This window comes from Phocoena sinus, chromosome 9 (genome assembly GCF_008692025.1).
Source record: "Phocoena sinus isolate mPhoSin1 chromosome 9, mPhoSin1.pri, whole genome shotgun sequence".
Lineage (NCBI taxonomy): Eukaryota > Metazoa > Chordata > Mammalia > Artiodactyla > Phocoenidae > Phocoena > Phocoena sinus.
This window is the reverse complement of record NC_045771.1, coordinates 5,836,903-5,864,615: the sequence shown is the minus strand read 5'-3', so window position 1 is coordinate 5,864,615 and position 27,713 is coordinate 5,836,903. Positions and strand designations below refer to the sequence as shown.

The 27,713-nt window shown below is 45.2% G+C and overlaps 2 protein-coding genes across 4 annotated transcripts in view; one reads left to right on the top strand and one right to left on the bottom strand.

The window, feature by feature from the left end:
• The first annotated feature begins 26 nt into the window (after window positions 1–26).
• Window positions 27–27,686, top strand: NUB1 (negative regulator of ubiquitin like proteins 1). 3 transcript variants are annotated; one of them, XM_032642877.1, is made up of 15 exons: window positions 27–125; window positions 2,590–2,707; window positions 5,200–5,367; window positions 7,075–7,133; window positions 8,151–8,221; window positions 10,891–11,073; window positions 11,270–11,361; window positions 12,612–12,718; window positions 17,450–17,636; window positions 18,322–18,429; window positions 19,147–19,299; window positions 22,963–23,109; window positions 25,040–25,135; window positions 25,794–25,971; window positions 26,225–27,686. In XM_032642877.1, exons 1-15 carry the CDS (start codon window positions 55–57, stop codon window positions 26,401–26,403), a joined length of 1,917 nt encoding a protein of 638 aa, XP_032498768.1. In that variant the 5' UTR covers window positions 27–54; the 3' UTR covers window positions 26,404–27,686. The 3 variants fall into 3 exon arrangements, with proteins under 3 accessions (XP_032498768.1, XP_032498770.1, XP_032498771.1); XM_032642879.1 differs by having other exon boundaries at window positions 116–254; XM_032642880.1 differs by lacking the exon at window positions 27–125 and adding an exon at window positions 210–228.
• Window positions 19,442–27,713, bottom strand: part of WDR86 (WD repeat domain 86) — a 36,978-nt gene continuing 28,706 nt past the window's right edge. The window contains exon 7 of the mRNA XM_032642884.1: window positions 19,442–19,706. Within this exon, the coding sequence (XP_032498775.1) occupies window positions 19,689–19,706 (18 nt within the window). The 3' untranslated portion in view covers window positions 19,442–19,688. The remainder of the gene's footprint in view (window positions 19,707–27,713) is intronic.

Here is a 27,713-nt window from a genome sequence, read left to right as displayed (position 1 = left end):
GGGCGGGGCGGCCCGGCGACAGAGGCTGCGGGGGCGGGGCCGGCCTCACCCGGAATGAAAACAAACGGCGGCCGCCGGCGCATCCGGGCATTCGGCGGGTTACGGTTGGCGCGGCGGTGGCGCAGGTGAGTAGACGGTGGCCGAACGTCCAGTCCCAGACCCGGGTCTCAGCCACGCCGCCTGGCGCCCCCGGTCCCCCGGCGCGACCCCGACGCCAACCCCGTGTGGGTCAGGCGCGACCGCAGCGGCGGGAGGTGGGCGCCCTGCGCGGAGGCTCGGCCGGGACTGGGGTCGGCGGGCCGGGGCTTCAGGTCGCGCCGGCATTTCGCCGCGCCCTAGGTTTGCTCTGTGCTGGGCTGAGGTACTGGGTACTTAAAAAGAAGATTGAATAGTGTCTTTGGAGGGAGAAAGAGAAATATATGTATATATTTAAATTAATTAGCCATACAAAAAGCTTGAGTCATATAACACTGTAATTCCAGATATGCCATTTGGGATTTATTTGCAAAGACAAATTTTCTTTGCTGTTTAATGAGAAAACACTTTATTTTCTCCAGCCTTGACGATCTGATTCTATATTTCTCAACTCTTTCCCATACTCTTATTTTTTAATACAAGATTCTTGTAATAGTCTGCCTAAGAGAAAAATTAATGTATTTTGAATGAATATATAGATAGATAGATATTTGAAAAGCTCTGGGGAAAGGTAGCGTTGATCGATTATTACAAAAGTGAAAGTGAAATTTTAAAGGAACGTTTTATACCTTTTCGCTTTCAGTTTAGAGCAGTAGTGCTAATGAATTTCTGCTTTTGGTGGGGTGCTGTGTTGCCGAACATTGTATGGCATCCATGAAACGTTCAGTTCTCCAGTTAAAATCGGAAACTGATTTATTAAACCTTTTTCCATTTTGGTTTAAAATATGTATCCTCGTTTATTCGGTTGTCTGGAAGTGAAGTTTTGTAAGTTTCAAGACAGTGGTGTAATCTTTTCTCAAACATAAGTGGTGGTTCATAGACCCTCCTTGCTGTTTATTTGCTGGTTGGGTGGAGTGTGGGCCGCACACTAGGTTTAGGAAATCCCTTGAGACTTTGGTCAGGTAGCTACTTGGATGCCAGAGGGCTGTGCATTCAGCCTTCCAGATAGCTTGGCTCCAGTAAATGGCCCTCTCCCCACAAGTGATACTTTCGTGGGAATTTCTGAACATTTATCAGTAGAGAACTAACTTTGTGTAGTGGTCCTGTAAGTTATTTGTGTTTGGAAAGCTAATGCTCGTAAGTGCTAATATGCTTTTCTGTGTGAGAAGCAGTTTATTAGTGCTTGAAAATCTGGGGTTCTTTTGTAGGTTACCTGGATGCACACAACCCCCTCTTTGATGTGTTTTTTTTCTTTATCCCTTTTCTCCCCGCTATCCTGATTACCCTCTTTCTTAACTCCAAATTGATATAAAATAGATTTGAACTTTCTTTTAAAACACTTGCTTATGGAATACATTTAAGTTCTCAAACTTGATTTAAAAATCGGGTGACTTGAGTTTTGGGGAGTGTGGAATACAGGCCCTGAATAAAAAAAAGAAAGTTACTTATCTAGGTTACATTAACTCTTACATATTTTTTCACTCTCTGGAATGTGTCTTCATCCTTCAAGAGTAATAACTTTTGACTTTTCTTAACTGCTTATCTGTTTTGGCTGTACTGCCCCTGTCAGCTGTTTGATTCTCTAGCAACCTCACTCACCCCTTTGAATTGGTGTGCTAGTGAAGGCTGAGTAGACAGCTCCATTGCTGTGTGTGATTCTTTGGGAGAGAGTAGTTACATGCACAGGACAGAGAAACAGCAAGGGATTTAGTGATAGAAGGCAGAATCCAATGGTCCAGTGTTGTAGGCAGAAGTCCCAGTGCTAGTTATGGTGCTGCCTAATTTTGCATCCTTGATTGAGTCATTTTACAAACTTGGGCCTTGGTTTTCTCATCTGTAAAATGATGACCCAGCCAGTATTGATTGGAATAGTATATGTAGATTTGCTTTTATGCTTTATCACAAAGTAGCATGCATAACTTTCTAGTATTGTAAACACTAAATTTTTAATTTAAAAAATTCAGATATAGAAAATATTTATTATGGATAGTTCATGGTTCAAGCTAGCTTTTCTTCATGTTTACCTGCCAAGGTGATTGGTCTTTTTTGTTGAAATAGCCAACATACAGGAGAATTGATAAGCTCTGCATCAAATTGTTTAAGTTCACTACTTTAGGGATTTATCTTATCTTTTCTCTTAGAGAATAATAGCAGGTTAAGAAATAGAAAAGTGTAATAAACCTTGCTACATATTAGCAACTTTGAAATATGTATTTTTATGCAATGTATATAATTGCATATGTAATACATATTTCAGTCTGTATGTAATATATATATCTTTTAGAGAAGCCTGGAGCTAGTTAAAACCTAGTCTAAAAGTAATTTAGACTAAACTGGAGGAGGAGTGGAGGAGACCTCTGCTTACTCTAGAAAACCCATCAGTGTATTAGGTAAGTTATAAAACACTTTGAAATGTGGCATGGGGTATCAGTGATGTACTGTTTTGCTTTCAAGGATGGCGCAAAAGAAATATCTCCAAGCAAAATTGACCCAGTTTTTAAGGGAAGACAGAATTCAACTCTGGAAACCTCCATATACGGATGAAAATAAAAAAGTTGGTTTGGCATTGAAGGTATTTTCCTTTTAAGACATTAATAATTAGTAGTGTTGTAAGTCTCCTTGGTAAGTAAGATTCTGAAGTCACCAGAAATTGCCAGGCACAACCAGGTAAACCTTTGGCATAACCAAAAACATGAGTGAAAAGCAGGTCCCACATTTTATTAGCAGTTGGCAAGCTTATTTTTATTTTAAAAGATTTTATTTATATGAGAATGGTATCTAATTATTTTGGCATATATCATTTCTAATACCTTCATGATGTTACCTAAGTTTATTAATCTGGGCGTTCCTGCTAGCAGGGCAGTTCCAGTTGCCAGAAGCTTAGTGTGTGACCTGTTCAGGGTTAGTGTCCTGGTGGGTTCTCAGCCCTCCTTGCTACTGTGGTCTGCTGTAAAACAGTGCTTCCCTCCCCCAGCTTTGTTTACACTATGGCTATCTGTTCATTTTTCCAAAATATATTTTCCTAATAATTATGCCTTGGTTTTTTATGGTATCATCAGAAATGGCATCATTTTACATAAGTGAAACTTCTAGAAATTGAAGTTTGCCTGCCTTTCGAAGCTGAGGAACGTTAATCATTTTTGATAGAAATCTATTATATTGGAATATCCTAGAATGTACTTCTCTGTTTTCTCAGTCTGAGTATATTGAGATAAACAGTGTAACATTTATCAAGGACTAAGGATTGTCAGGAGGGCATCAAATTGTCCTGTGTTGTGACACAATGACGTGCTTGGGAGGTGATAGTGATAGCTGTGTCAGGGTCTTAGGGTTTTCCTGTCTCTCTTGTTCCTGACAGGACTCACTTTTTAGTTTTTGCAAACCTTCTGATCTTTCTTCCGAATTTGCTTGTTATAATTTCTTGGCTTAGAAGCTAGGTGTGGCATAATAAGAAAGCTGCTTTCTGTCCCCAGTTCCTGGCACGGAGCTCCTAAAACCCTTGGAAATTCCCGAGTGGTAAGGGTGACAGGGGCATCTTTTGTTCTAAGAGGCAGCTCTTTGGAGAGAGCTTCAGGGTGGGGCTGCTCGCCTAAAATACCAGACTTTGATTAGAAGCTTGGAACTTTCAGCCCTACCCTCCAGCCTCTGGTGAGGGCAGAGGGCTGGAGATCAAGCTACTCACCACCGGCCAGTGATTTTATCAATCGTGCCTACATAATGGAGCCTTCATAAAAACCCTTAAATGATGGATTTGGGGAGCTTCCAGATTGGCAGACACGTCCCTGTGCCAGAGAGTAGCACACTCCAGCTCCACAGGAACAGAAGCTCCTGCTCTCTGAACCCTTCCAGACTTTGCCACATGTACATCTCCATCTAGATGTTCATTTGTACTCTTTATAATAAACTGTAATAATAAGTAGAGCATTTTCCTGAGTTCTGTAGAGTTGTTCTAGCAAATTACCAAGCCTGAAGGGGTAGGGGTTGTAGGGACCCTTGACTTTGTAGCCAAGTCAGACAGAAGTGTGGGTAACCTAGTGCCTGAAATGAAGGCAGACTTGTGGGATTGAGCCCTTAGCCTGTGGAGTCTGCCTCTAACTCCAGATCGTTAATGACAGAATTGAATTGAGTTGTAGGACATCCAGTTGGTGTCAGAATTGGTTGGTGTCAGAAGGGGGAAGAAAACCCTCACTGAGTAATTATGTTTATGTTTTCTAGAGAATTACAGAAAGTTTCGGGTTTTTTAAATTTTATTTTATTTATTTAATTTTGGCTGTGTTGGGTCTTAGTTGCTACGCACGGGCTTTCTCTAATTGCAGTGAGCGGGGGCCACTCTTCTTTGTGGTGCACTGGCTTCTCATTGTGGTGGCTTCTCTTGTTGTGGAGCACGGGCTCTAGGTGCGCGGGCCTCAGTAGTTGTGGCCCACGGGCTCTAGAGCGCAGGCTCAGTAGTTGTGACGCACAGGCTTAGTTGCTCCGTGGCATGTGGGATCTTCCCGGACCAGGGCTCAAACCCGTGTCCCCTGCATTGGCAGGCAGATTCTTAACCACTGCGCCACCAGGGAAGTCCTCTGATCTGTTTTGTAACTTATGTGTATCATGAACATCTCCCCTATTATAAATATATACTTACACCGTCGTATAACCTGACTTGTTCTCACAAGTTAGGAAAATTAGAATGTTCTCTGTTTGTGTTTTTGGTTTTTTTGTCCCCACCCTTTCGTGGTATTGAACAGTTCATTATTCCTTAAAATAATTGTGTATATACTGCAGTCACATAAGTCACAGCCCACCTTGCTTTTCCCCCCTAGTGTAATCCCAACTGGTCTTACTTTCTCTCTTGGGCCTATTTTCCTGTCCTTTCCTGGTTTTGATGTTTCCCTGGGTCCTCTCTAAACTCTACACCTCTCAAGATGTCAAGCCACAGTCTGGATTTCACTATAACAGGGGTGACCACCACTCATTAGTTATTTTGCCTTAGAGTCCCACGTGCACTGTTCTGTATTATACTTTTTTTTTTTTGAGCTGGTACTGTATTGATCTGTGTTTTTAAATTTTTCTTTATAGGACCTTGCTAAGAAGTACTCTGACAAGCTAGAATGTTGTGAAAATGAAGTAGAAAAGATAATAGAAGAAATACGTTGCAAAGCAGTGGAGCGTGGCACAGGCAACGAGCACTATAAAGCAACAGGAATTGCTACGATCGAAGTCTTCTTACCTCCACGGGTAAAAAAAGTGAGTAGTTTCCCCAAATTTACATGGTTACTAATACTTAGTTAACTTAGTGATGTGATTAAATAAATGATGAGTTCTTTTTGAAGATACAATCCAAAGATAAAATTCTTTTCAGTTACTTTACATGTTGAACATTTACAAACTTAAAAGTCAATTTTATGGATTCTTAAGCTGGACCGTTTACAAAGTAGTCTGGCCTGCAGGCTTCACAGAGCTGTGCTTCAACATTCTTACATTTTCTAGAGTTTGAATGAACATTTAGCAAAAATGGGGAATAAAAGATTACTTCAGATTTTCTAAAACTGTGTAGGACACATCACAAAGGAATTCGTCTTTTTTTTCTATGCCAGTGGAAGCCAGAGGCAGAGCTGAGTGCCCAAGCAGGGCCACCGTAACCTGGGCCACCTGTGTCAGGGCCGCGTCCTCAGTAGTTGAAGTCCAGAAATGTTACTGAGGCAGGGCACCCAAGGGTGCCTCTTCAGACTGATCAATGTTAATTATTCTCAGAAGAAATGAAAATAAGCGCGTGTAAGAGTTACCATATGACCCAGCTCTTCTACTCCAAGAGGAATGAAAACTATGTCTACACGAAAACTTGTACATGAACGTTTGTAGCAGCTCAATTCACAATAGCCAAGAGGTGGAGACAACCCAGATGTGTGTCGGTGGATAAATGGAGTGCACGCATACAATGACTATTATTCAGCCATAAAAAGGAACGAGGTACCGACACTCTGCAACATGAATGAACCTCAAAAACATTATGAGAGAGGCCAGACACAAAAAGCCACAGATTGTGTCGTTCCGTTGATAGGAAATATCTAGAGTAGGTGAATCCATAGAGACAGAAAATATGTTCATGGTTGTCTGTGGTGGGGGAAGGGGAGGGCATAGGAGGTATGGCACATGTTTGGCTGGGGAGATGGTGAAAATGTTCCGAAATTCGATTATGATAACGCTTGTCTAACTCTGTAAATATACTAGAAACCATTGACTCTTATACTTTAGACAGGGAACTTTAAGGTATGTAAGTTACCTCTCTATAAAGCTGTTAAAATTTTCTAGGAAAAACAAAGAGCTTTATTAGAAGAAGGAAATGATATATGTATCTATCTCAGAATGCCAGTTTGGGAATTTAAAGGGCAGTATGTATATACAGGACTCTTCATTGCTAGTATCAAGTACCTGGGAAACCAGACCACCAGTCAGAAAGCTGATTGGTGAGTATGAAATCAGAGCAGATGATTTGCATGGTCTCATAGGTGTCACTGGTGGTCCCGTATTTTCCTCTGAAGCCCAGCCATCCGAGAAGGAAAGGTTCCAGGAACATGTCTTGCTGCTCCCTCCTCACTGGGAGCGCCGAAGGGACTATCTCTTTTGCTCACTGAGGTGGCCCTAGTGCCAGAGGTTGTGGGATGGGTCCTTGTGGAGCAGAGGCCAGCTCCCTTGAGTAGACAGGGGACAAACCCCACTGAGCAGCTGACCTTCCCCCAGAGACTGAAGCCCTGCCTGTGCTGCCACACTGCTGCCCCCTTGAGGACTTCCGGGTCACAGGGTCAGCACACGTCAGGTTTTGTTCAATAGCTTCATGCTAGGCATGCGAGTATTTACATCATCTGATATCAACCTGTCTGGTTTTATAGGCAGAATAACAGCTCCAAAAAGTGTCAAATTCAAGTGCATTCTATTTGTCTTATTTTTAAATAGGATAGGAAAAACTTGTTGGAGACCCGACTGCATGTCACTGGCAGAGAACTGAGGTCTAAGTAAGTATCTGTGTGCCCTGTGCCCCAGGTGCTCTCTTTTACACCCGCTCATTTGATCCTCCCTGGCCATCCTGTAAGAGAGATGGGGCAGGTTTGATTATCGTCACTGAATGGAGGGGAAAATTGAGGCTTTGAGGCTGAAGGACTTATTCAGGCTCACACTGGCATTTAAGGGCAAAGTGAGAACTCAGGACTTGCAGCAATCTCTTCACTTCCTGGTGTAACTTGAGATCAGGTGGGAACTCTGGATGCATGTACTTGCTACGTGTTTGAATCAATGAATGAGTGATAGAAATAGGAGACAGCCTGATATTGGCCAGATCATTAGTTTTGAATTTTATTCCTTAGTGCACTAATAGCTTGCTGTGGTGTTCAGTGAAGTATTTCAGCCAGTTTCAGGCTGTTGGCCCATTTGTAAAAAGAAAAAAAATACCTGCCTGTCACATACCAGTGAAAATCTAACTTTTGAGACCTGGTCAATTACTTCATCTACTTGTGTATTTTTAACTGGTAAGTATTTTGAATACCTCCAGAGATAGCCAGTCAGTGTTTCTTAAAGTGATTTTTCTCATTTTCTTCTTTGGTCTACATCAGGGCTGTTAGGGATGGATTCAGGAAGCATCATTCATTCAACACACAATGAGCAGAAGATTGTATGGAACAACTCCCCCTATTATGGGCTCCTCCAAGGAGACCGCAGAAGGTATAGAGGATGGCTTTTCTCCTGACATGCAGCTAGGGCCCTCCTGTTCAAACAGATACACAGCACCAGTGGTCTCTACTTCACAAGGAACCAAATAGTAAAACAGATAGTTTACAAAAGGACACTGTCTCTGACACAGTTTCAAATAACCATCTAGTAAGCTGACATTATCTGAAGTAATGTTGTGAGTCAGTAAATTGGAATACTCGGTGTTTCTGAGAAGAATGTATAAAATAGCTATCATGATTAAAATCTATTTAATGGATAATAAATAACAAATTTGGTTACCTATAGTTTTCGGGTTTATTTTACAGGATAGCTGAAACCTTTGGATTTCAAGAAAATTATATCAAAATTGTCATAAATAAGAAACAACTTCAACTAGGTATGTTATGGCAAAGTATGCAGAATTTTTAAATCAAGTCAATAGAGAAATAATGACTTTGTATCTTTTTTTCTCACTCTTCCTCTGTTCAAAAATTTTGGGTGGCTTTATCACGTATATAATGCAAAACCAATTATTTTAGAGTTTACTAAAATAAAAATGTAAAGCAGGAAGCAACTTTTCCAAAGATACTCAGTACAGGTCTGGTGAAATGTTACAGAATGGAAGTCTAGGCGTGCTCAAAGTAAAATAGAGTTTCTAGTAAATTCTCCCTGAGGGAGAAGAACTAAAGCTGAGTGAAGACGGGGAGGAGGCTGCGGTGGGGAGCGCTCCAGACAGAGAGCCTCATGTTACAGCTCCATCGTGTGAATTCGAGGGATTGAAAAGGTCTAATACGGCCGAGTGTAGTAGGTGAGCGGAGGGTAGCGCTTCTTAAGGATGGAGGGCCAGGCAGTGAGGCCACATTGTAAAGATTATAGTGGTGCTTCTTAACCAGGGGTGATTTTGCCACCCAGGGGACATTTGGCGATGTCCGGAGACATTTCGGGTTGTCATGACTTGGTAGCAGGGGGCCAGGAGAGGTTGTGCTCATAACAGTTAATGGGAAGAGACCAGCAGTGGTGCTGAACATCAAGGCACTGAACGGTCCCCACGACAGAGACTTAATGCAGCTCACGACGCCAGTAGTGCTGCTGAGGAACCCTGGACTTGAGCCTTACTCGGTATTAGAGGGCTTCTCTCTAGAGAGGTGGGAAGCCATTGATGCTGGGGAGCAGACACAATTATATTTGTGTTTCAAAGATCACTTTGGCTGCAGTAGGGGAATGGATGCGAAGGAGACACGAATGGCCTTGGGAGACCAGTTAGCTATTGCAGCAGTTCGGGCAAGCACTGTAGTCTGTTTGGTTTCCATTAGGTTCCTATGGCCTACGGAGAGTCAGGTTCACATCCCAGCCTGATGTAATGCAGCCTTCACAGCCTAGCCCTAGTCGTCCTTTCCAGCATCACCTCTAGCCATTTCCTGTTATCTGTTTTAGATATCTTTGCAATGTTTGTCATCGCATCTCTATGTTAATTAGTTTGTGGTATCCTTCATTAGGCAGAAATCCTTGATTTTGATGTTATCAAATCCATCAGTTTTTCACCTTATTGTTTGTGCTTTAAGAAGTTCTTTCCTCAAGCCCAGGGCTGCATGGATAGTCTCACCAGAGGTTTTTGTTTGTTTGTTTGTTTGTTTGTTGTGGCTTTAAAATCTAGTAAGATGGGCTTCCCTGGTGGCGCAGTGGTTGAGAGTCCACCTGCCGATGCAGGGGACGCGGGTTCGTGCCCTGGTCCGGGAGGATCCCACATGCCGCGGAGCGGCTGGGCCCATGAGCCATGGCCGCTGGGCCTGTGCGTCTGGAGCTTGTTCTCCGCAACAGGAGAGGCCACAACAGTGAGAGGCCTGCGTACCGCAAAAAAAAAAAAAATCTAGTAAGATGAGTCTCCCTCTTGGCTCTTCTTTATCATGGTAACTTGGCCATTGATGGATCTTTCTTTTTCTTTTTTTTTTTTTTTCTTATTTATTTTTGCCTGCATTGGGTCTTCGTTGCTGCGCACGGGCTTTCTCTAGTTGCGGCGAGCGGGGGCTACTCTTCGTTGAGGTGCACAGGCTTCTCATTGCGGTGGCTTCTCGTTGCGGAGCATGGGCTCTAGGCATGCAGGCTTCCGTAGTTGTGGCTCGCGGGCTCTAGAGCGCAGGCTCAGTAGTTGCGGCGCACGGGCTTAGTTGCTCTGCGGCATGTGGGATCTTCCCGGACCAGGGCTCGAACCCATGTCCCCTGCGTTGGCAGGCAGACTCTTAAACCACTGTGCCACCAAGGAAGTCCTCTATTTTTCAATATAAATGTTAGAATGGTTGTCGAGTTTCTAAATATATATATGTGTACGTATATGTACGTATGCATATGAATGTGTGTCCAACTAGAGTTTTTAGAAATGTGTTCAAATTTATATGCTTATAGTTCATAATATTATTTTGGTATTTTATAATGTTCACTATCTATAGTTACCCTTTTTCGTTTTGTTTGTTGTTTTTTTGCATCTTTGACTTAATTTTTGTTAGGTTTGTATATTTGATTAATTTTTTTCATAGAGCCAGCTTTTGATTTTGTTCATATTCTCTTTCATTCTGTTCCATTAACTTCTACCTCTGTCTTTATTCCCATTTTTTATATGAGGATGTGGACAGTAAGTGGTTCACTCAGGGCTATAGAGTTAAGAAGGGATGGAACCCAAGGTGTTTGTTTTTACCCACTTCAGTAAATTACCTCTCACAGTGCGCCACTGCACTCTGGCCTCCAGTCCATTGCTGAGAACTGGATTATATCTCCAGCTAGAGGGTGGGAGATATCACGTCTCTCTCTGTAGTAGATTCTCAAACAGTTGATTGCTTTAGTTTGATCTTATGATGATTAATTTAGTCACCTCATTTTCCCTGGCTGATTTTAACCAGTGCTTAACAATAACATAGGTAAACAGCCAAATTTAAACATCTTCTTACCGATCATGTGGCATGGTGGTTTGCAAGTGCTGACGCAGGCTTAAGAATTCCATTTAACATAGAAGATGGCCTATTACCCAGTAAATTTAATGACTCTTTTTATAACATGCATTTCTGATTTTGACAGGGAAGACACTTGAGGAACAGGGAGTGACCCACAATGTAAAAGCTATGGTGCTCGAACTAAAACAGTCTGAAGAGGATGTGAGGAAAAACTCCCAGGTTGAAGAAGAAGAGCAGAATGAAGCCAGACTAAAAGAAAAAAGAATTCAGAGGACTAAGAGAGGCCTGGAGATACTGGCAGAGAGAGGTACACAGAGCTTCAGACTTTCGCTCAAGTCCTCAAAGGTGGCAGCAAATCACGCAGCAAATGGGCGGGAGCGTGCATGGGAGGGGAGTATCACATTTCTTGTTGGCCTTTCTTCCCCTACAGTCTAACATTTTTAATGTCACCATCATTGCTTTTTAACATTGAACTAATGGAGTTCCTTTTGGTTTTGTTGCAGCTGAGATGGTGGTGGATCCAGAAACCACACCATACTTAGACATAGCTAACCAGACGGGCAGATCAATCAGAATCCCTCCATCAGAAAGAAAAGTAAGTACTGTAAGATTTATGGCTTGTTCTTTGATCTGCTGTCAGAGCAGAAGTGGTTTTCTATTTGTTTTATCTTGGAATGTTATTATAAAGGATTAGAAACAGCTTTCAGTCTCCAGCTCATAAACAGAGAACATGACCATATGATGACCGCTGCATCTGGCCGTCTCCCTGTGAGTTTCAGTGCCTGAGTACAGAACGGCAGGACCTCACTGTCCTGGAGCAGTGGCTTCCTGTGGCAGTGTTTGTTTTGCTGTAGTTCATTTTACTTGGGGGCCTCATTCCCTAAGGGATGGATCAGAAGGGGAGGCTGGGGTGCTAGGTAGTTTGGGAAAAGTGTGACAGATGATTCTGCCACCTCTTCCCCTGTCTCTCCACAGCCCCGTTCTCTAATTTGGAGTAAGGGTGAAGTGGTTTTACCTTTGAACATATCCAAGGGGGTCTTTCTAGCAGCATCTACGACTTGGCCCATGAGATCAGTCTCTGAGCTGGAGTCCAGTAGCTTCTTATATGAAAAGCTTTAGTGACTGTGGGTCAAGTTAATTTTTTGGTCTTTAAAGGACACTTTTGAGTCGGTTTCACTATATGAATTATGGATTTAAAATTAAGGATTAAAGTTAAGTTTTAATAAGAGAACTTTGTAATCTCATTGAATTGATTTTTTATGGCAACTGTTTGCCCACTGCAGATACTACGTTCGTATATTAAATGATGATATTTAGATCTTTAGGGGAAACCTTTACAAAATCGAATTATATACAAATTCAAATCTAAAAATATTAATGAACTTTAAAGAAATCTGGATCACCTTGCAAAAATTGTTTTAGAAATGCTACAGTTGACAAATACTTCAGAAAAAAACCTGATTAAGAATAGAGAGTGAAATGAATACTCTTTTTCGAAAAGATACAGTCATTACTGGCTGGTTTTTTATGTTTAGTTTTAGGGATACTAGAAATAGATCTAGATCAGCCAATACTAAAATAAAGTGATGAAAACGAAGGGACAGGTGCCGGTTCTGACCATTTCAGCCATGTTAAATTGAGTTCTTGGTTTCAGTGTTTAAATGAAATGAAGGTTTAATGCTGTTTTCCTTAATTTTGGCTTTTAGATTTAGTTGTGATCTTGAGTTTTTTGTCTGTTTGTTTGTTTTCACAATATTTGATTTCTTTAGGCTTAATATGCTTTTAATATAATTCGTTTTATTATAGTTTAAAGTGATGTTTTTTTAAATCCTTATTTTTTCCTAGGCCCTTATGTTAGCTATGGGATATCATGAGAAAGGCAGAGCTTTCCTGAAAAGAAAAGAATATGGAATAGCCTTGCCATGTCTGTTGGACGCTGACAGATATTTCTGGTAGGTGCTTTTGTACCTGGTGAATGCAAGTTTGAAGGAGGATGACAGTTATACACAGCACCCTTCCCCCACCCCGTGCACTTCACACTTCCGATTTTCACCCAAGATGGTTAACATAAAAGAGTAGTTATGGTGTAGACTGATTTGTGAACTGTTTCTCCCCGTCGCATTTCTAATTGATCTCTCTTCCCTGTAAAGCATTTTATAAACATAGGCACTGTTTTTTTACAACAAGCATGTAGGGTGTCATGTCTGTTTCTTATGACATGTTGTCAGCCTGCACTGTCCGTTATAAGGTCCCTGTCAGCTTTTCACTTAGTGATTTTGGTGTAGATGTTGATGAGCGTTCCCCAAATCCACTGTTTCATTAGGCGCTCCAAGATGGTGATAACGTAGTATTCCTTCTGCATTTATTGCTGGAATTCTTTTGAAAAATATTTTTCCTTACCGCTGTTTGGTCCTCCTAGGGTACAATTTGTACAGAAAGACAGAATAAAATGCTGGGTTCTTTCTCTTTATTTTCTTCTTTTCAGAATAAATGAGTTGCTTCCCTAGCATCTTCCAAAGATGACATCACCAGTGAGGTTTCCCTGCTTTTTTTTTTTTTCTTTTTTTTTTTTTTTTTTTTTTTTTTTTTTTTTGCGTTACGCGGGCCTCTCACTGCTGTGGCCCCTCCCGTTGCGGAGGACAGGCTCCGGACGCGCAGGCCCAGCGGCCATGGCTCACGGGCCCAGCCGCTCCGCGGCATGTGGGATCCTCCCAGACCGGGGCACGAACCCGCGTCCCCTGCATCGGCAGGCAGACTCTCAACCACTGCGCCACCAGGGAAGCCCTTTTTTTTTCTTTTAAGTATCAGTATGAGCTCATGGATTTTAACACATTTGATACACTTCACACCTCAGAGCTTAAATTGGCTGTCTTCAGCTGGCAGGTGGTCCTGCATCCCTTTGACCCGATCCTGGGGTAATCTTTGTAGTCTCTGCTCTCTCGTGGCCAGAGCTGGTCCAGACTCATCCTGAATATTTCCTGCCCCAGAGCAACAGCCAACACTTTCTCAAGGGCTCCTGGTTCCTGTTAATGGGAAATGGTACTGAGAAGCTATAATCCAGGCAGATGAAATATTTGAAAAATAGACTTGATGTTTGAAATACTCAAAAGGTAACAATGTCAGTGTTATTTTCTTTTCTGTTTTGAGGAACTCCCAATATATACAGTACATTCAAGAAGATAAATGTAAGTATATATAGTTTGCCAGCTGTACTGGCAGCACCCTTGTGTCTTAAGTGAACAAACTTAAATTTAAGCAAAAAGGGGGATTTATTGTCTAAAATATTTGGGAGGAGGGGCAAAGCTGAAAGTAACCAGAACAAGGGCTTGGTGCCTCTCTGGTTTTCCTCCTCTGCCTCTTTGTCTTTGCTTTTTTCTGAGTGTCAGTTTTATTCTCTTCTGCTACAGGTAGCAGTGCAGGCTGTAAGTTAGGTCCTTAAATTCAGGTAAATTTTTTATTCGCTTCCATAATTGTTTCTAACTTTTTATTATGGAAAATTTCAAACATATAAAAATAGCAGCTAATATATTGAGTTCCCATACACTTATAATCCAGCTTCAGCAGTTATTGAGACATGGTTGACCTTGATCTGTATGAGCCTTTCTCAGTCTTTTCACCTTGGACACCTCCTTGAAATCATTTTCAGGTCTCAGGGAGACCCTGAGTAAAAAATAACTCCCTCTTCAGTTCATGGTACGTTAACATGTTCAGTGAGTAGTAGACATAATAATCCAATAATAATTGTCAGCGCCTTTTTAAGTAGAAAATACTGTTTTTTTCTACTGGGGATTTGTTTATTCAGGTCAACTTATTAGCGTAATTTTTGTGCGCCTTCCCTCTCTTCGTAAAAGAGATCAACTCTAATGCAAGTCAGCGGTGGAGGTGGAAGAAACTTAAGTTGTTCTTCCTTTGCCCCTTGATGTTTTTCCTGCCTGCTCCAAGTAGGCTCAAAGTTCTATCACAGCTTTCTTTTGTACATCTTGTGGTATGGTATGTAGTATGACTGAGAGTAATTTCTTTCCCCTATTTAAAGCTAAAAATGTAAGTTATACTTTTGGCCAAGATGGAGTAACAGGGACCGGATTTACCCTCCCCCCTGCAACAACTGAAAAACTGGGCAAAATGTGTAAAAACAGTGGTTTTCTGGCAATGCAGGACAGTGGTCCCTGAGGCAGGGAAACAAAACGAGTGGAACCCTGTGAATTGTTTCAGCTCACTGCCTGGAGTTCCCAGGCCTCAGTGTGCGGAGGAGAAACCCAGGCAGAGCCTCCTGGTCTCCCCTGAGTGGAAGAGATGGAGCTCGGAATCCAGGGAGGCCACAGTGGTGGGAGGAGAGAGCTGCCTGCGGGAGAGTGCACAGGGCGCCCCTGGAGTCTTCTGCTGAGTGATGGTCAGCACAGGCCTGTGAGGTCATGCCTGCCCTGCCCCCAGGCTGGGAAAGCACCACCTCAGAGAAGCAGAGAGATCACAGAGGGCGGATAATAACCTGTGGGAAACGGGGCGTTGGCTAGAGAATTCAGTAGGGTGTGGGAAGAAGGGCTAATTCTGCCCTACAGGCTGCTCTGGTCCCACCTAACAAAGCTTAAAACTAAGCCCTGAAAAGGTCACACCACTCTTTTCAAGTAACATGTTTTTTTAACTGCATCCCAAGCATCGCTTAATGGTATTTATTGAACCCATGTATCGAGAAACAACACAAAAAAACTACACACAATCCAGTTCCTTACAGCCAGTAATAAAACTAAAAATGACTTTTTAGCCAACCTTCCTTTTAAAAAAAGCAGATACCTAAGCTTAGCTTACCTTTCTTGAAATTAATATCTTTATTTTATATAAAAAATTTAAAACTCATGAGGCAAGTGTAATAAGTTTCTGTTATAATAAATCTCACCTGGAGTGTAAGATCAGCCCATGGTCCATGAACTTCTTCCTCTCCTCTCAATGTCAAGTTCTCAGACCAAGCAGAAGATTCAGAGAAGGTGCCCCTCACCTGGTCATACATCTGGATGTGTGTGCATGTGTGTAAAATATGGTGTGTATGTTACAAAACGTTCACAAAGAATAGAAATGTTCAAAGAAAGAAACCACAAATAAATAGGAAAATCCTGCTCTGAGAGATTATTCTTACACCCCAGTGGATTGTCTTGTACGTACTCTGGAGTGCAGGAACTCCACTTAGGAGACTTCTGCTTTAAAGCATAAATGACAGAGACTTCCCTGTCATTGATGGCGCAGTGGTTAAGAATCCACCTGCCAGTGCAGGGGACACGGGTTCAATCCCTGGTCTGGGAAGATCCCACATACTGCGGAGCAACTAAGCCCGTGCGCCACAACTACTGAGCCTGCGCTCTAGAGCCCACGAGCCACAACTACTGAGCCTGCGTGCCACAACTACTGAAGCCCATGCGCCTAGAGCCCGTGCTCCGCAACAAGAGAAGCCACTGCAATGAGAAGCCCGCGCACCGCAACGAAGAGTAGCCCCCACTGCTGCAACTAGAGAAAGCTGGCGCACGGCAACAAAGAGCCAACGCAGCCAAAATAAATTAACTAAATAAATGTATTAAAAAAAAACCAAACATAAATGACAGAATCAGAGCTCTTCCCCGCCCCCCACCCCAAGCAGATTTTGATGGGCAGGATGGGAAGCTTGAGGGCACGCAGGTTTTGTAGTTTTATACCAGAGCGGTCTTACTTTTAGTAGAATACAAACAAAAACAGATGAGATCTTTGAAGTTTGTGAATGTTCCAAATTTTACTTTCTTATTGAAGAGAGTTCAAACTTGAGATCTAGATTTGCATTATGAATTTCTAACATAATCACAATTTAAAATCAAAATAAATTATCTCGATGTCCATCTTTGTCAACCTTCCATTGCCTTGCTGTCTTCTCCCTTCCTCTGTATCTGGGTTCAGCCTGCTGCGACAGCTGCCAAGTAGCATTTAACCTGCACCTGGGCCCCAAGGTCAGCTAGGCATTCAGAGCCTGGCATTTGTCTGGATGGTTTTTCCCCTCCTTTAATGTGATTGGACATGAATGCCTCATCAGAGTCTTCATCAACTGAGGCGTTCATAGTAAGGAAGGATTTATTTTTTTTTAGTGTGCTTTTAAAGCTTTGGTGTTCTAACTTCGGCTGTATATTAGAATTACCTAGGGGGATTTTAGAAATACAACATCCAGGCCCCACCTCCAGAGGTTTCTGTTATAATTGATATAGTGCGGTCCCAGCATCAGTATTTCTTAAAAACAAACAAAAAAAAATAGAAAAGGAAAGAAAAATTCCTCACATCCTGGTGATTCTAATTTGCAGTCAGGGTTGGAAACCACTGTTTTAAAGCATGGTCTCCCCACGTTTGCTGAAGGGTTCTGACACAGTGGCCCCGATTTCCGCTTCCTGCCAAGCCTGTTTCCCAACATGGCAAGGGTGTGTGTGTGCGTCTGTCTGTCTCTCTCCACCCCCACCAGGGCAGGTGGTGTTGAGCTTCTTTTCTTGAGCCCTAACTCCTTTTTTTTTTCCCCTTGGAAGGATTCAGATTATAAATATAGTTCCCTTCATAAACATTGCGATCTCTGCCTTAGAGTAGTCTTTGGAAATACACCAAAAACTGGAAAAAAAAAATTCCGGTAATTCACAAAAAGGTTTTTACTGCTTCTTGTCAGTGATGTCATTTCCTGTCTTTGGCAGCGAGTGCTGCAGAGAACTGCTGGACACTGTGGACAACTATGCAGTACTCCAGCTGGACATAGCGTGGTGCTACTTCCGCTTGGGACAGCTGGAATGCCTGGACGATGCAGAGAAGAAATTAAACATGGCCCAGAAATGCTTTAAAAATTGTTATGGAGAAAATCATCAGAGACTGGTCCACATAAAAGTATGTTGCTGTAATTAGTTTTAGGTATTAGTGAGCCCATTTGTAGAATTTGAGTTTATTCCTGTTAAAGCGTTGAGACTGCTGCCAAAGGTGATTCATTTGGTAGTAGTATGCAATGTGTTCTTTTTAAGCTATATTTTAAGGGGATTGTTAAACATCTTATAAGTTAGCCTGTGACCAGAGGAACACAGTTTTCTAGTCACAGAAACCCATTGATCACCGTGACCGAGAGAGCTGGTGACTGTATTCATTAGAGCCTAATGAAAGGTTTAAATGCAGAAAATAGCCATTTTGAACAGTGACAGTTCACACGAGTGAGTCACAGCTCCAGAGCTGGGCTTTGAATAGGGACTTTTCTTAGGCAGTTTCCACAGGTCATCAGAATTCTGCTTGGGAATTGCAGGGCAACATAAGAGATATTCCTGGTTTGGGCTTCTGCATACTTCCCTCCTGACCAGAGGGGGGCCCCCTGTCCTGGCCACCTGGAGATAGGTGTTCTGTTTGGGACAGGCGATGCCGTTGTACCCTGGGATCCTTACTTTTGCCATCAGCAATGGTGAAGATAGAAACATTTTAGTAATGCCATTTGGCCCCTATGGAGATGAAGGGAATTATAAATGTGAGTATTACAGACCTGTAATGAGAAATAAGACAGTTTTATCTTTTTTCCCCCCAATAATTCTAGGGAAATTGTGGAAAAGAGAAAGTCTTGTTTTTAAGACTTTACTTGCTTCAAGGTATCCGAAATTATCACAGTGGAAATGGTGAAGAGGCTTATGAATATCTCAACAAGGTAAGAAAATGGATGCTCCAAAGTTGTGACCATTTTCACGTACTTAGTTTTTTAATCCCCAGAAGTTAAGTATTTCATGAACTCAGTGGTGTGTGACTGGTGAGGAAAGTGCACCTCCCTCCCAGTCCCTCCTTCACATATACCGTAAACACATCTGTATTTGCGAGAGTACAGGCAAGGTGCTGTAATAAGGAAACCTCAGAACGTCAGTGGCTTTAATTGGCTAGAAGTTTCCGTTTCTCTCATCTGGCTGTAGAGGTGAGCAGCCAGGGCAGTGGGGCAACTGGTGTCCTGTCAGTGCCTCTTCCAGCCAGCAGAGGGAGGGAGAGAGTCCGGGGCAAGCCTCTTTAGAGGGGTGACTCAGGAGGTGCTTCTGTCATTTCTGCCACATGCCATTGTCCTAGACCTTCTGGCTACACTCAGCTCAAATTCAGGGGACTTTATTACCAAAAAGGAGGAGATAATGGATACCAGCCCCTCCCACAATCCTCAGCCTGTTTTCTCATGTTATACTGCATATAAGTCATGTGAGCAGAGAGGGTGTTGTCTGTTTGCATTTGCACTGGTTGATAATAGGTCACATTTAGAGGTTTTATCTAAAATCTGACACACCCTAATTCACATTGGGTACAATCCAATTTCCTTTAGGTTTTAGCTTTGTGTTAAGCTTTAATGTTACTATGGTTACATGATTCTTATATTTTTCTTTGTCTGTAGGCATGTCAGCTCTTTAAAGAGCTGTATATTGATCCATCAAAAGTTCACAGTTTGATGCAGCTGGGATTTAGTGCCCAGGAAGCTCGGCTTGGCCTAAGGGCATGTGACGGGAACGTGGACCACGCAGCCGCCCACATCACCAACCGCAGAGAGGTACCTTAATGTGGTCTTGGCAACGCTTGGTTGAGGCCTTTGCCTTTGAGTAGGTGTGAAACTTGAGGCAATAGCAAAATTATTTCCAAAGTGTCTTAGCTCTCAGATATGAAAGAACAGAAAAAGAAAATTCCGTAGTAGGTATTATTAACAAGGAACTCTTTATTGCTTCAGACTTGGAAGTCAGGAGAAAAACTTGTCTTTTTTAATTGCATCAGTTTTCAGACAGTGCAGTTTCCTTCATTTTATTCTTGCTATGGTGGCAGGTAGCTCGTAAGTACAGTTATCCAGGCAGTCTTCTTTCTCTCTCTCTCTCTTTTTTAATCATAGTATATTTCTGGAAACCATTTTAAAGGGGTCTGTGTTTTCCAGGGAGCCATTGTTACAGTTCAGGATGTCATCCTTGCCTGGAAACATGAGTCAAATCATATGAACAATTAACATTATGTTATAAAAGCAAAGATTCAAAACTATAATCATTTAAAACAATTAGAGATAAGTACAGTTAAAAAAAAAAAACTTTAGAATTTCAGAGTTGGAAGGAATGTTACCATATCGAATATGGTAGTTTTACAAATGAGGAAAACAGGCTCAGAGGTTGTCTTTTCCGGGGTCATGGGTCAAATCGGTGGCAAAACCTGAACTAAGGCTCTGGTTTTCTCCTGAACTTTCTAATTCCCATCTGAGAACAGCATTCTGAGTTTTTACAGAAGGTTCTGAAAAGCCAAAAGATACTATAAAATGGTAAAAGTTACCACTTCACTTCCTAACTTTTTATAAGTAGCAAAAATAAGTGTTTTTTTTTTTTTTTTTAAATAAGTGTTTTTTTAAAAAAATAGTGTCCTATCAGATGTGCATTTATAAGCCCTTGGAGAAAATAAAAGAACAATAGAGTATATAGGGCAATTGACCCTGCTCACTCTTCCACTCAGTGGATGTGTAGTTGGGATGCTTTTGGTTGAAGGCAACAAATTCAGATTGGCTTAAACACCCAATAAAGGGGGTAAGGGAGGGATTCACTGGCCTACTTAATTGTAAAGAGCCCAGAGGAGGGCTGGGTCTCAGGTTAGTTGATTCAGTGGCTTCGCCCTGTCGCTGAGTTCTAGTTTCTGTCTCTCTGCCTCCTCTGTGTTACCGGGGTCATCCCATCACACCAAGAGCATGGTCTGGGTCCCAGAATCCTCAGAGACGTTCTGAGCTGCTCACTGATTGGCCACCTTTGAGCCGGTTGCCGTGGCCAGGGGAATGTCAAGACCTGACTGGCTTGAGCCTGTCTGCTTAGCTTAGGCTGGTCAGGGCCTACTCGGGGAACTAGTCAGCTTCCCACACCCTAGGGACAGCTGGGGTGGCTGGTGGGAAGACCAGCTCCGAGTCCCCTTGCATGTGAGCTCCCGTGAATCTGCTGTCCTCTCAGTTCCGGAAGCTCCGGGTTTGAACGTCTCACTGAGTAGAGGGTAATAGGTGATTCCTAAAAGTTTGCTTTTTTGTACCTCGTGGCCCCGAGTACGGGCCAGTTTCTCATCTGGCAAAAGAAACAGACTAATGAAACTGAGGTCACTTGACAGTGCTGAAGTGTTCCGAGGCCGTGAGAGGCAGCGTGGCGGCCTTCCTAAGAGATGTTCAGTCTTTTTGCCTGTACACAGCCGTGACTTTAGAACCCAGTTCTCTCACGACATTTGACCCTACTGTGTCGATAAGACTTTGCAGTGCAATGCTTATTGTCATTTCCTTGGTTTATTTTATTTTCCTAATTCTAGTATAAAGAGAAATATCATGTGTATCTACATGGTTAAGAGAAAACTGACTTAGGCATTTGTAATAAGGAAAAAGTGTCCTTTGAGGCCCCAACTTTGTGTCAGCTCTGAGGCCTGTGTCTGCTGGCTGGCTGGCTGGGAGGGTCTTTCTCTGCTTGAATGTTAATCGTGCTTCTTATTAGCCTTTTGAAATATAAGTGGAAGAGGCTGGAATTGCAAGCAGAGGATGGGATGGGGTAGAGGCATTTTACATGGTGTGTACGTGTGAATCAAAGTGGAAATGTGAGTGATACGGACTACTTCCGCCGGCCCGCGTGGGTCTCGTGGTGAAGCGGGAAGGGTCAGCTGGGAGGCGGAGCCGGGGCCTGGAAGCCGGAGCCCAGGAGTGCTGGCGCCTGACTGGGTGTGGGGAGGGGCCGCTGCGGGACTGGAGCAGGTGCGTGAGCTGCAGGGCCTGTGCAGAAGGGTTCGGAGTCTCAGAGACTGGCCCAGAGGAGGCAGTTAGAGGGCGCAGTGGGTGTGCAGACCACAGCCCCGGGGAAGGGGGTGGGCAGTGGGATGGCGGAGCTGCCTAGCCGTTGTCAGCCCCACTTGCTCACAGGTAGGTTCTCCACTGTTGTAAACAGGAAATTACAGGCTGAGGTTGTCTTCATCCCAGGAAATGTTGTGGGCAGTCACCCCTTCTGCCTAGTCCTACTGCCAGCTTGGAGTATTTGGTTCCGTGGCGAGGATTCCTTTCTTCTCCTAAGAGGTGAGGCCGTGTTCTTGCTGTAAGAATGTAGAGGGGACCCTTGTTGCTTGGACTGAACCATGGAGGTAGGAGGAGATACATCAAAGGAAAAAGCTGTTTTCTCTGCTGTCCTCCCTGTGTTGGGCCGAGGGCTGACCGTTTCTAGAATGTGCAGAAGCTGTCTCTCTGCTCTGCTGTCGGTGATGACCTTGACTGGGTCGCCTAACTGTCTTGAGAGATTTCTGTCTTCTCATTGGCAAAATAATGAGGTTGGATTCAGTTAGTGGTTGTCAAACCTGTTTTAGTTTTATTGTTTTAATCAGCAGAAATCCTTTTAAAATGATACTTGTGGGAATTCCCTGGCGGTCCGGTGGTTAGGTCTCGGCGCTTTCACTGCCGGGGAGATCCCTGCTCGGGGAACTGAGATCCCACAGGCTGCACGGCTCAGCCAAAAAATAAATAGAAATAAAATAAAGTGGTACTTGCTTTCAAAACAAACTCAGAACTCTCCTGATGAGGGCTGGGGTGGGAAGAGGAGAAGAGACTGAACCTGTGGCCTTCCTCAGGCTCTTGGAGCAACGCCAGGCACCTCTGAGCCTCGGGGTTGAGAACCACGGGGGTAGGTGACCTTTGTCACCTGGCGTTGAGCATTCTTGGGGTTTTAAGTGGACCAATTTCTTACTACCCAGGGAGTGGTGGGTGGATCGGTAGCTTGGGCGCCATCTAGGACCCACCCACCCCCTCCACGGCCCCCACGTTCAGAGTCACATTTCGGTAAGATCCCAGGTGACTCAGCAGAGGCTGAGAAGCCCTCCCATCCATCCAGGAAGCTCCTCCCCCTGCTTCCTAGAAGAAGGCACGTCCACCTCTCTGGGGGTCCTCAGGATGTGCCCTCTGGTTCCCAGGGGCCTGTTCTGGTGCCAGGTGGTGGTCCCCGAGGTGCTCTCTTCCCTCCCTGGCCTGACGTCTCCGGCTCCCGCTGGGCTTCCCCGCGAGCAGCACACCCCTGGTCTCTGCCCTAGTGGCCCTCATGCTGGGTGGGACGGGGAGAGAGAGGGTCACCTCACCTTGTGGTTTTCACTTTGCCTGGTGACCCTGAGACTCCTATAGAGCATGGATTGAGAAGACTTTCTACAAAACCGCAATCCCTAACTTGGTAACTCTGCTGTTTTCCTAAAGAAATTGGACCAAATAAGGAAGGAGGAAAAAGAGAAGAAAAGACGCCGCCTGGAGAACATAAACTATCTGAAAGGAATGGGCTACTCCGCTCGCGCAGCCAAGCAGGCGCTCCACCAGGCCAGCGGGAACCTGGAGGAGTCCCTGCAGGTAACCCCTCCCCGGCCTCTGGCCTCCCTGAGCAGCCCTGCTCCCGGCCCAGGCGCCACCCCTCCACTTCTTCATTGAAGCTGCTCTCTTGTCCTTCCTGACGCCAGGAGCCCCACGGCTGCGGGCCTTCCTCTTCATTCCTGGTTTGGATCTAAGGGTCGGAACTCTCTTGTTCTCGAACCCAGTGGCAGAGCCAGAGTGACGAGCCCCACCCACCTCAGTGCCTGTCCACGATTCCGCAGGGCTCACAGGGCAGGAACTTTGATAAGGTTTCTGTCTGCAGCGGGAGTTTAACAGTAAGGTGGAAGAAAGGTGATTGAAGTTTTAATATAATTTTTTTGAATTAAAATGTTTTCTTTGAATATTTAGTTTTATTATTTAGTCAATAGTACATGTTGGCCAAGGGGCTTTTTAAAGAAGTCCTCAGAAGTGACTAAACAGGTTGGGATCCAAATTAGTGGTAACTCTGCCCGGGTCCACGTCCTTACAATTTTTGTTCAAGGAGCAGACAGGATACTTAATGAGGCAGGCGCTGTGCTGAGTCTCAGCGGAGACGCCGCCTGCCCTGGGGGAGCCCACAGGCTAGTGGGGAGACAGACGCAGAGAGCACAGTGGCGTAAGGGCTACCATGTGGGAGCGCAGCACTGGGTGGGGAGGCAGGAGCTGCAAGCTGAGCTGGGGGGCGGGTCACGGGAGGGGGCCCGGCAGACGGAGGAAAAGCGGGGGCAGCACTAAGGGCTGAAGCATGAGGCCGGGGGAGTTGAGCCCCGGGGTTGCCAAGGCCGGGGTTACACCTGCTGGAGGTGGGGCGGGGTGGGGAATGGCCAGAGATGGGGCTGGACAGGTAGGCAGGGGCTAGGCGGGCCGCGTCACCTTGTTTGCCCTGCTGAGGAGTTCACACTGAATCCTGCAGGCAGTGGGGAGCCTGCCCTGCCTTTGCCTCTTATTCTCAAGACCTCCCGTCCTGTTCTTCAGAGGTCCCCATTAGTCGGTCTGTTAACCCTTGGACAGCATGGGTCTGAAATGCGTGGGTCCACTTACGCGTGGACCTTTTTCAATAGTAAATACTATGTGTAGTACTACACGATCTGCGGATGTGGAGCAACTGTGGATACCGAGGGCCCACAGTAAGTTACACGTGGGTTTTCCACTGCGATGAGGGTCAGCGCCCCTAACTCCTGCGCTGTGCAAGGGTCGACTGAATTTTCAAATATATGTATTAATATATTGTTTTAATTCAAAATGTTATTTGAATATCTAATTTGATTTCTTAGAGAAATTTTAAAATTCTGAATATGTGAAGGGGCTCAAAACTTGTTTTTAATTATACAAATAGTACATAAATGCATTTGATCGATATAGAAGTATTCAGTGTTAAAAGGGAAGTTCCCCAAAAGGGCTTTATAAGGTTAAGTATCATGTGACAGAGAAATCAAGGGTCCAAAGAACTCTGCTCTTCTCCTTGACATTGTAAACCTAGAGCATGTCACCTTCCAAAGAGAAGTCACATTGGGCAGCCCTGGACTGCTTATAGCTTTCCGTTTATAGCTCTTTAGGACCTTGTCACCCCTAAGGCTGAGCTGCAAGAAGCTTCTGTTTTCTTGGAATCCTTCCGCCTGCTCTCAAGTCCTTTCCTGCTTCCTCAGATGCGATCTTTTTGCCTGAATAATCTTGTTCGTCCTCCAGACCTCAACTCAGACACGACCTTTGGCGGGAGCCGCCTTTGAACAGCAGCCTCTCCAGCCCCAGCCTGTTCAGGGGTCCCTGTTCTCTGCTTCCACAGCACCCTGAGCCTTGCCCACCACAGTTTCTACACCTGTTTGTGTGTCCCACGTCTGTGCCTGCCTAGCACGTGACAGGTGCTCAGTCTCTGCCTGAGTGACCGAGCGGATGTTAGTGATGAGTAACGGGTATCCCTGTACGTTTTTAGATTCTTCTCAGTCATCCTCAGATGTGGTGGTTAAACGATTCTGGTCCGGAAACCAACAGCCATCAAGAGAGTCCTTCTCGGGAAACCATTGACCAAGTGAGTGCAAGCGCCTTGTGCCCCTCTCCGCCCGCACAGCCTCGTGTGGGACTGGCTGGCGGGACAAGGCTGGCGGCCAGGCAGGGCCGAGTCCTTGGCTCCCGGGGCTCCAGGTGTGACCGGCCCGCCCGAGGGCGCAGCCTCCGTGCAGCAGTTGCAGCGGGTGGACGCGGGGCGCAGGCATTTCCTTCAGAGTAGGAAACAGGGAAGCTGTGGGAAGGTTTTCTTCGGGCTTTTCTCCTCTTTTCTACACACGCCTCTTGGTGCGTCGCCTCCCGTTCCCCTGCCTGTGACCTGCAGGGATGTCCACGTGTGCCCCCCGTCACGTTAGCCTGCCTAGTGCGCTGCAGAGACCTAGCTAAGGGTCCCGGCGACAACGAGGTCTGTGCACGCAGCGCTGCCTCTGGCTTGCGAGCCGGCTGCCTTTCTGAGGCGACTGGGCACCAGCGTGGCCGCCTCAGGTCTTCCTCCTTCCTTTCCAAGCTGCCTCACGCGCACGTTAGCGCGGGAAGGCCGGTGGTACACACGTGCGGTGGGTTTTGGGAATGTGTCTCCCCCGAGACCTGGCTCTCCCGGCTCTGCGTGGGGGCGGGAGTGCCGGGCACGCGCTGCGCCGTGTGGCCTGGGCCCTTGCCAGTGCCGTCCCGCCTTCTCCCAGCTGGTGTACATGGGCTTCGACGCGGCAGCGGCCGAGGCTGCCCTGAGGGTGTTCCGGGGAAACGTGCAGCTGGCGGCTCAGACCCTCGCTCACAACGGTGGAAGTCTTCCTCCTGACCTGCGGCTCTCGGCGGAAGATTCTTCAGCAACGCCACCCACATCCCCGTCTGATTCTGCAGGTGGGTCTGCGGTCTCAGAAGACCGACGGGAGGGACTGTCAGCTCGAGCGGAAGCCGGCAGGCGGGGCGTGGGGCGGCGAAGGCTCGCGGGGGCGGCGAGGGGCGTTCGCAGACATGCACACTTCGGGCTGCTCGGGCGCTGTGGTGTGGGAGGGCCGAGCTGGAGCTGACGTGGGTCCCTTTGGTCCCCGTGGAGGTTTCTCTTTCTGTCCTCCTCCCTCAGCTCCCCTGTTGCTGCACTTCTTTACTGCAGGGACCTCTAGCGCCTCAACAGATGAAGATATGGAGACAGAGGCTGTGAATGAAATCCTGGAAGATATTCCAGAACATGAAGAAGATTACCTTGACTCAACTCTGGAAGACGAAGAAATTATTATTGCAGAGTACTTATCCTACGTAGAAAGTATAAAGACAGCAACAAAGAGAAACTAAGTGATGAACAGAAGTGAGCACTAAGTTTCTGCTCATAAATTCTATCATTATGAAGAGTGTAATGCAGGTCTTTTCTTTTTCTTACGCTTTATCTGATTTTGCTCCAGAGTGCTTCCTACCTGGGGGCGGGAGGGGTAGGCGGGGAACAGGGATGTAAAGAGTAAGAGACTTGGTGGGGTCCGGCGGTGGGGGGGGTGCCGGTCCCCAGGGTCCGTCTTGGGAACTGAGCTGCGTCTGGCCTGATCTTGCAGTTCCCAGCTGCCTTCAGGTTCTGCAACCCTAATGCCAGCCTCCGGGCTCCGTTTTTTCCCCACCCAGAAATGGGAAGGACTGGGATAGGGTGGCTGCTAGGGAAGGGATCCAGGAGGAGCTCATGGGAGCGAAAGTGGGCCCTGTCTCCTCCTCTTCATCCTGCCCTGCTCTCCTGCCCTCCTGAGCCCACTGCTCGATTGTCTCCTCCTTCCCGTGATGCAGCTCTGCCTTCCTGCTTCAGCCTCTCTGCCCCGTCCCGAAAATGTCCTTTAGATCCTCAGCCACTGCAAGTGCTCTGGGGGGCCTGACGATGAGGCATCGGCCCCCACGGCCACACAAACGGTGGCAGACGCCCTCAGCCTGAAACGTCCGTGCTTTGTGCTTAGCTTAGTAAAGTAGGCACTTGAAATTCCAGGCTGAAATTCAGAATATATATGTATTCAAAGTTCTTCTTTACAAAAATAAAATCTTTTATTAATGGTAAAGTTTTAAATGCTAACCAAAGCAACTTATTTTTAATTAGCATTTTTAGATGCATTTCTGTCCTATTAAATTCACTGCTGGCTAAGGTAAGATACCTGTCAGAAATTAAGGTATATTTTCTCCAAGTCTCTGTAGGGTTTCTTGGGTATATTACAGAAGACTGTTTCTAAAGGTATGTTGTTAGCCTCTTACCAGCTCAAATAACCGTTCTCATTGCACCCTGCATCCCTCCGTAAACGTGTATTACATGAAAAGCCTGTCCAGCACCAGGACGCAGCCGGCAGCAGCCGGCTGCTGGATAAATCAAGTGCCAGGTGTGTTCCCAAGGCTCTCCCTGCCTCCGGGAGTCACCGGAAGCCCCTGTGACAGGGCAGGTGGGCCACGTGGTTGCCGTCAAGGAGCTGGCCGAAATGCTCCAGCTTTTTCAGGAATCATTTTCAATAAAGCTTGGAGAGCAGTCCAGTTTGAATGGGTGGAAATCTTTTCTTGTCATTCTTTTAAAATGGATGATACAGATGGAAATAAAAGGTGGAAAATATATTCAAAAATTGTCAGCCTAACTTTGCAATGAGTTA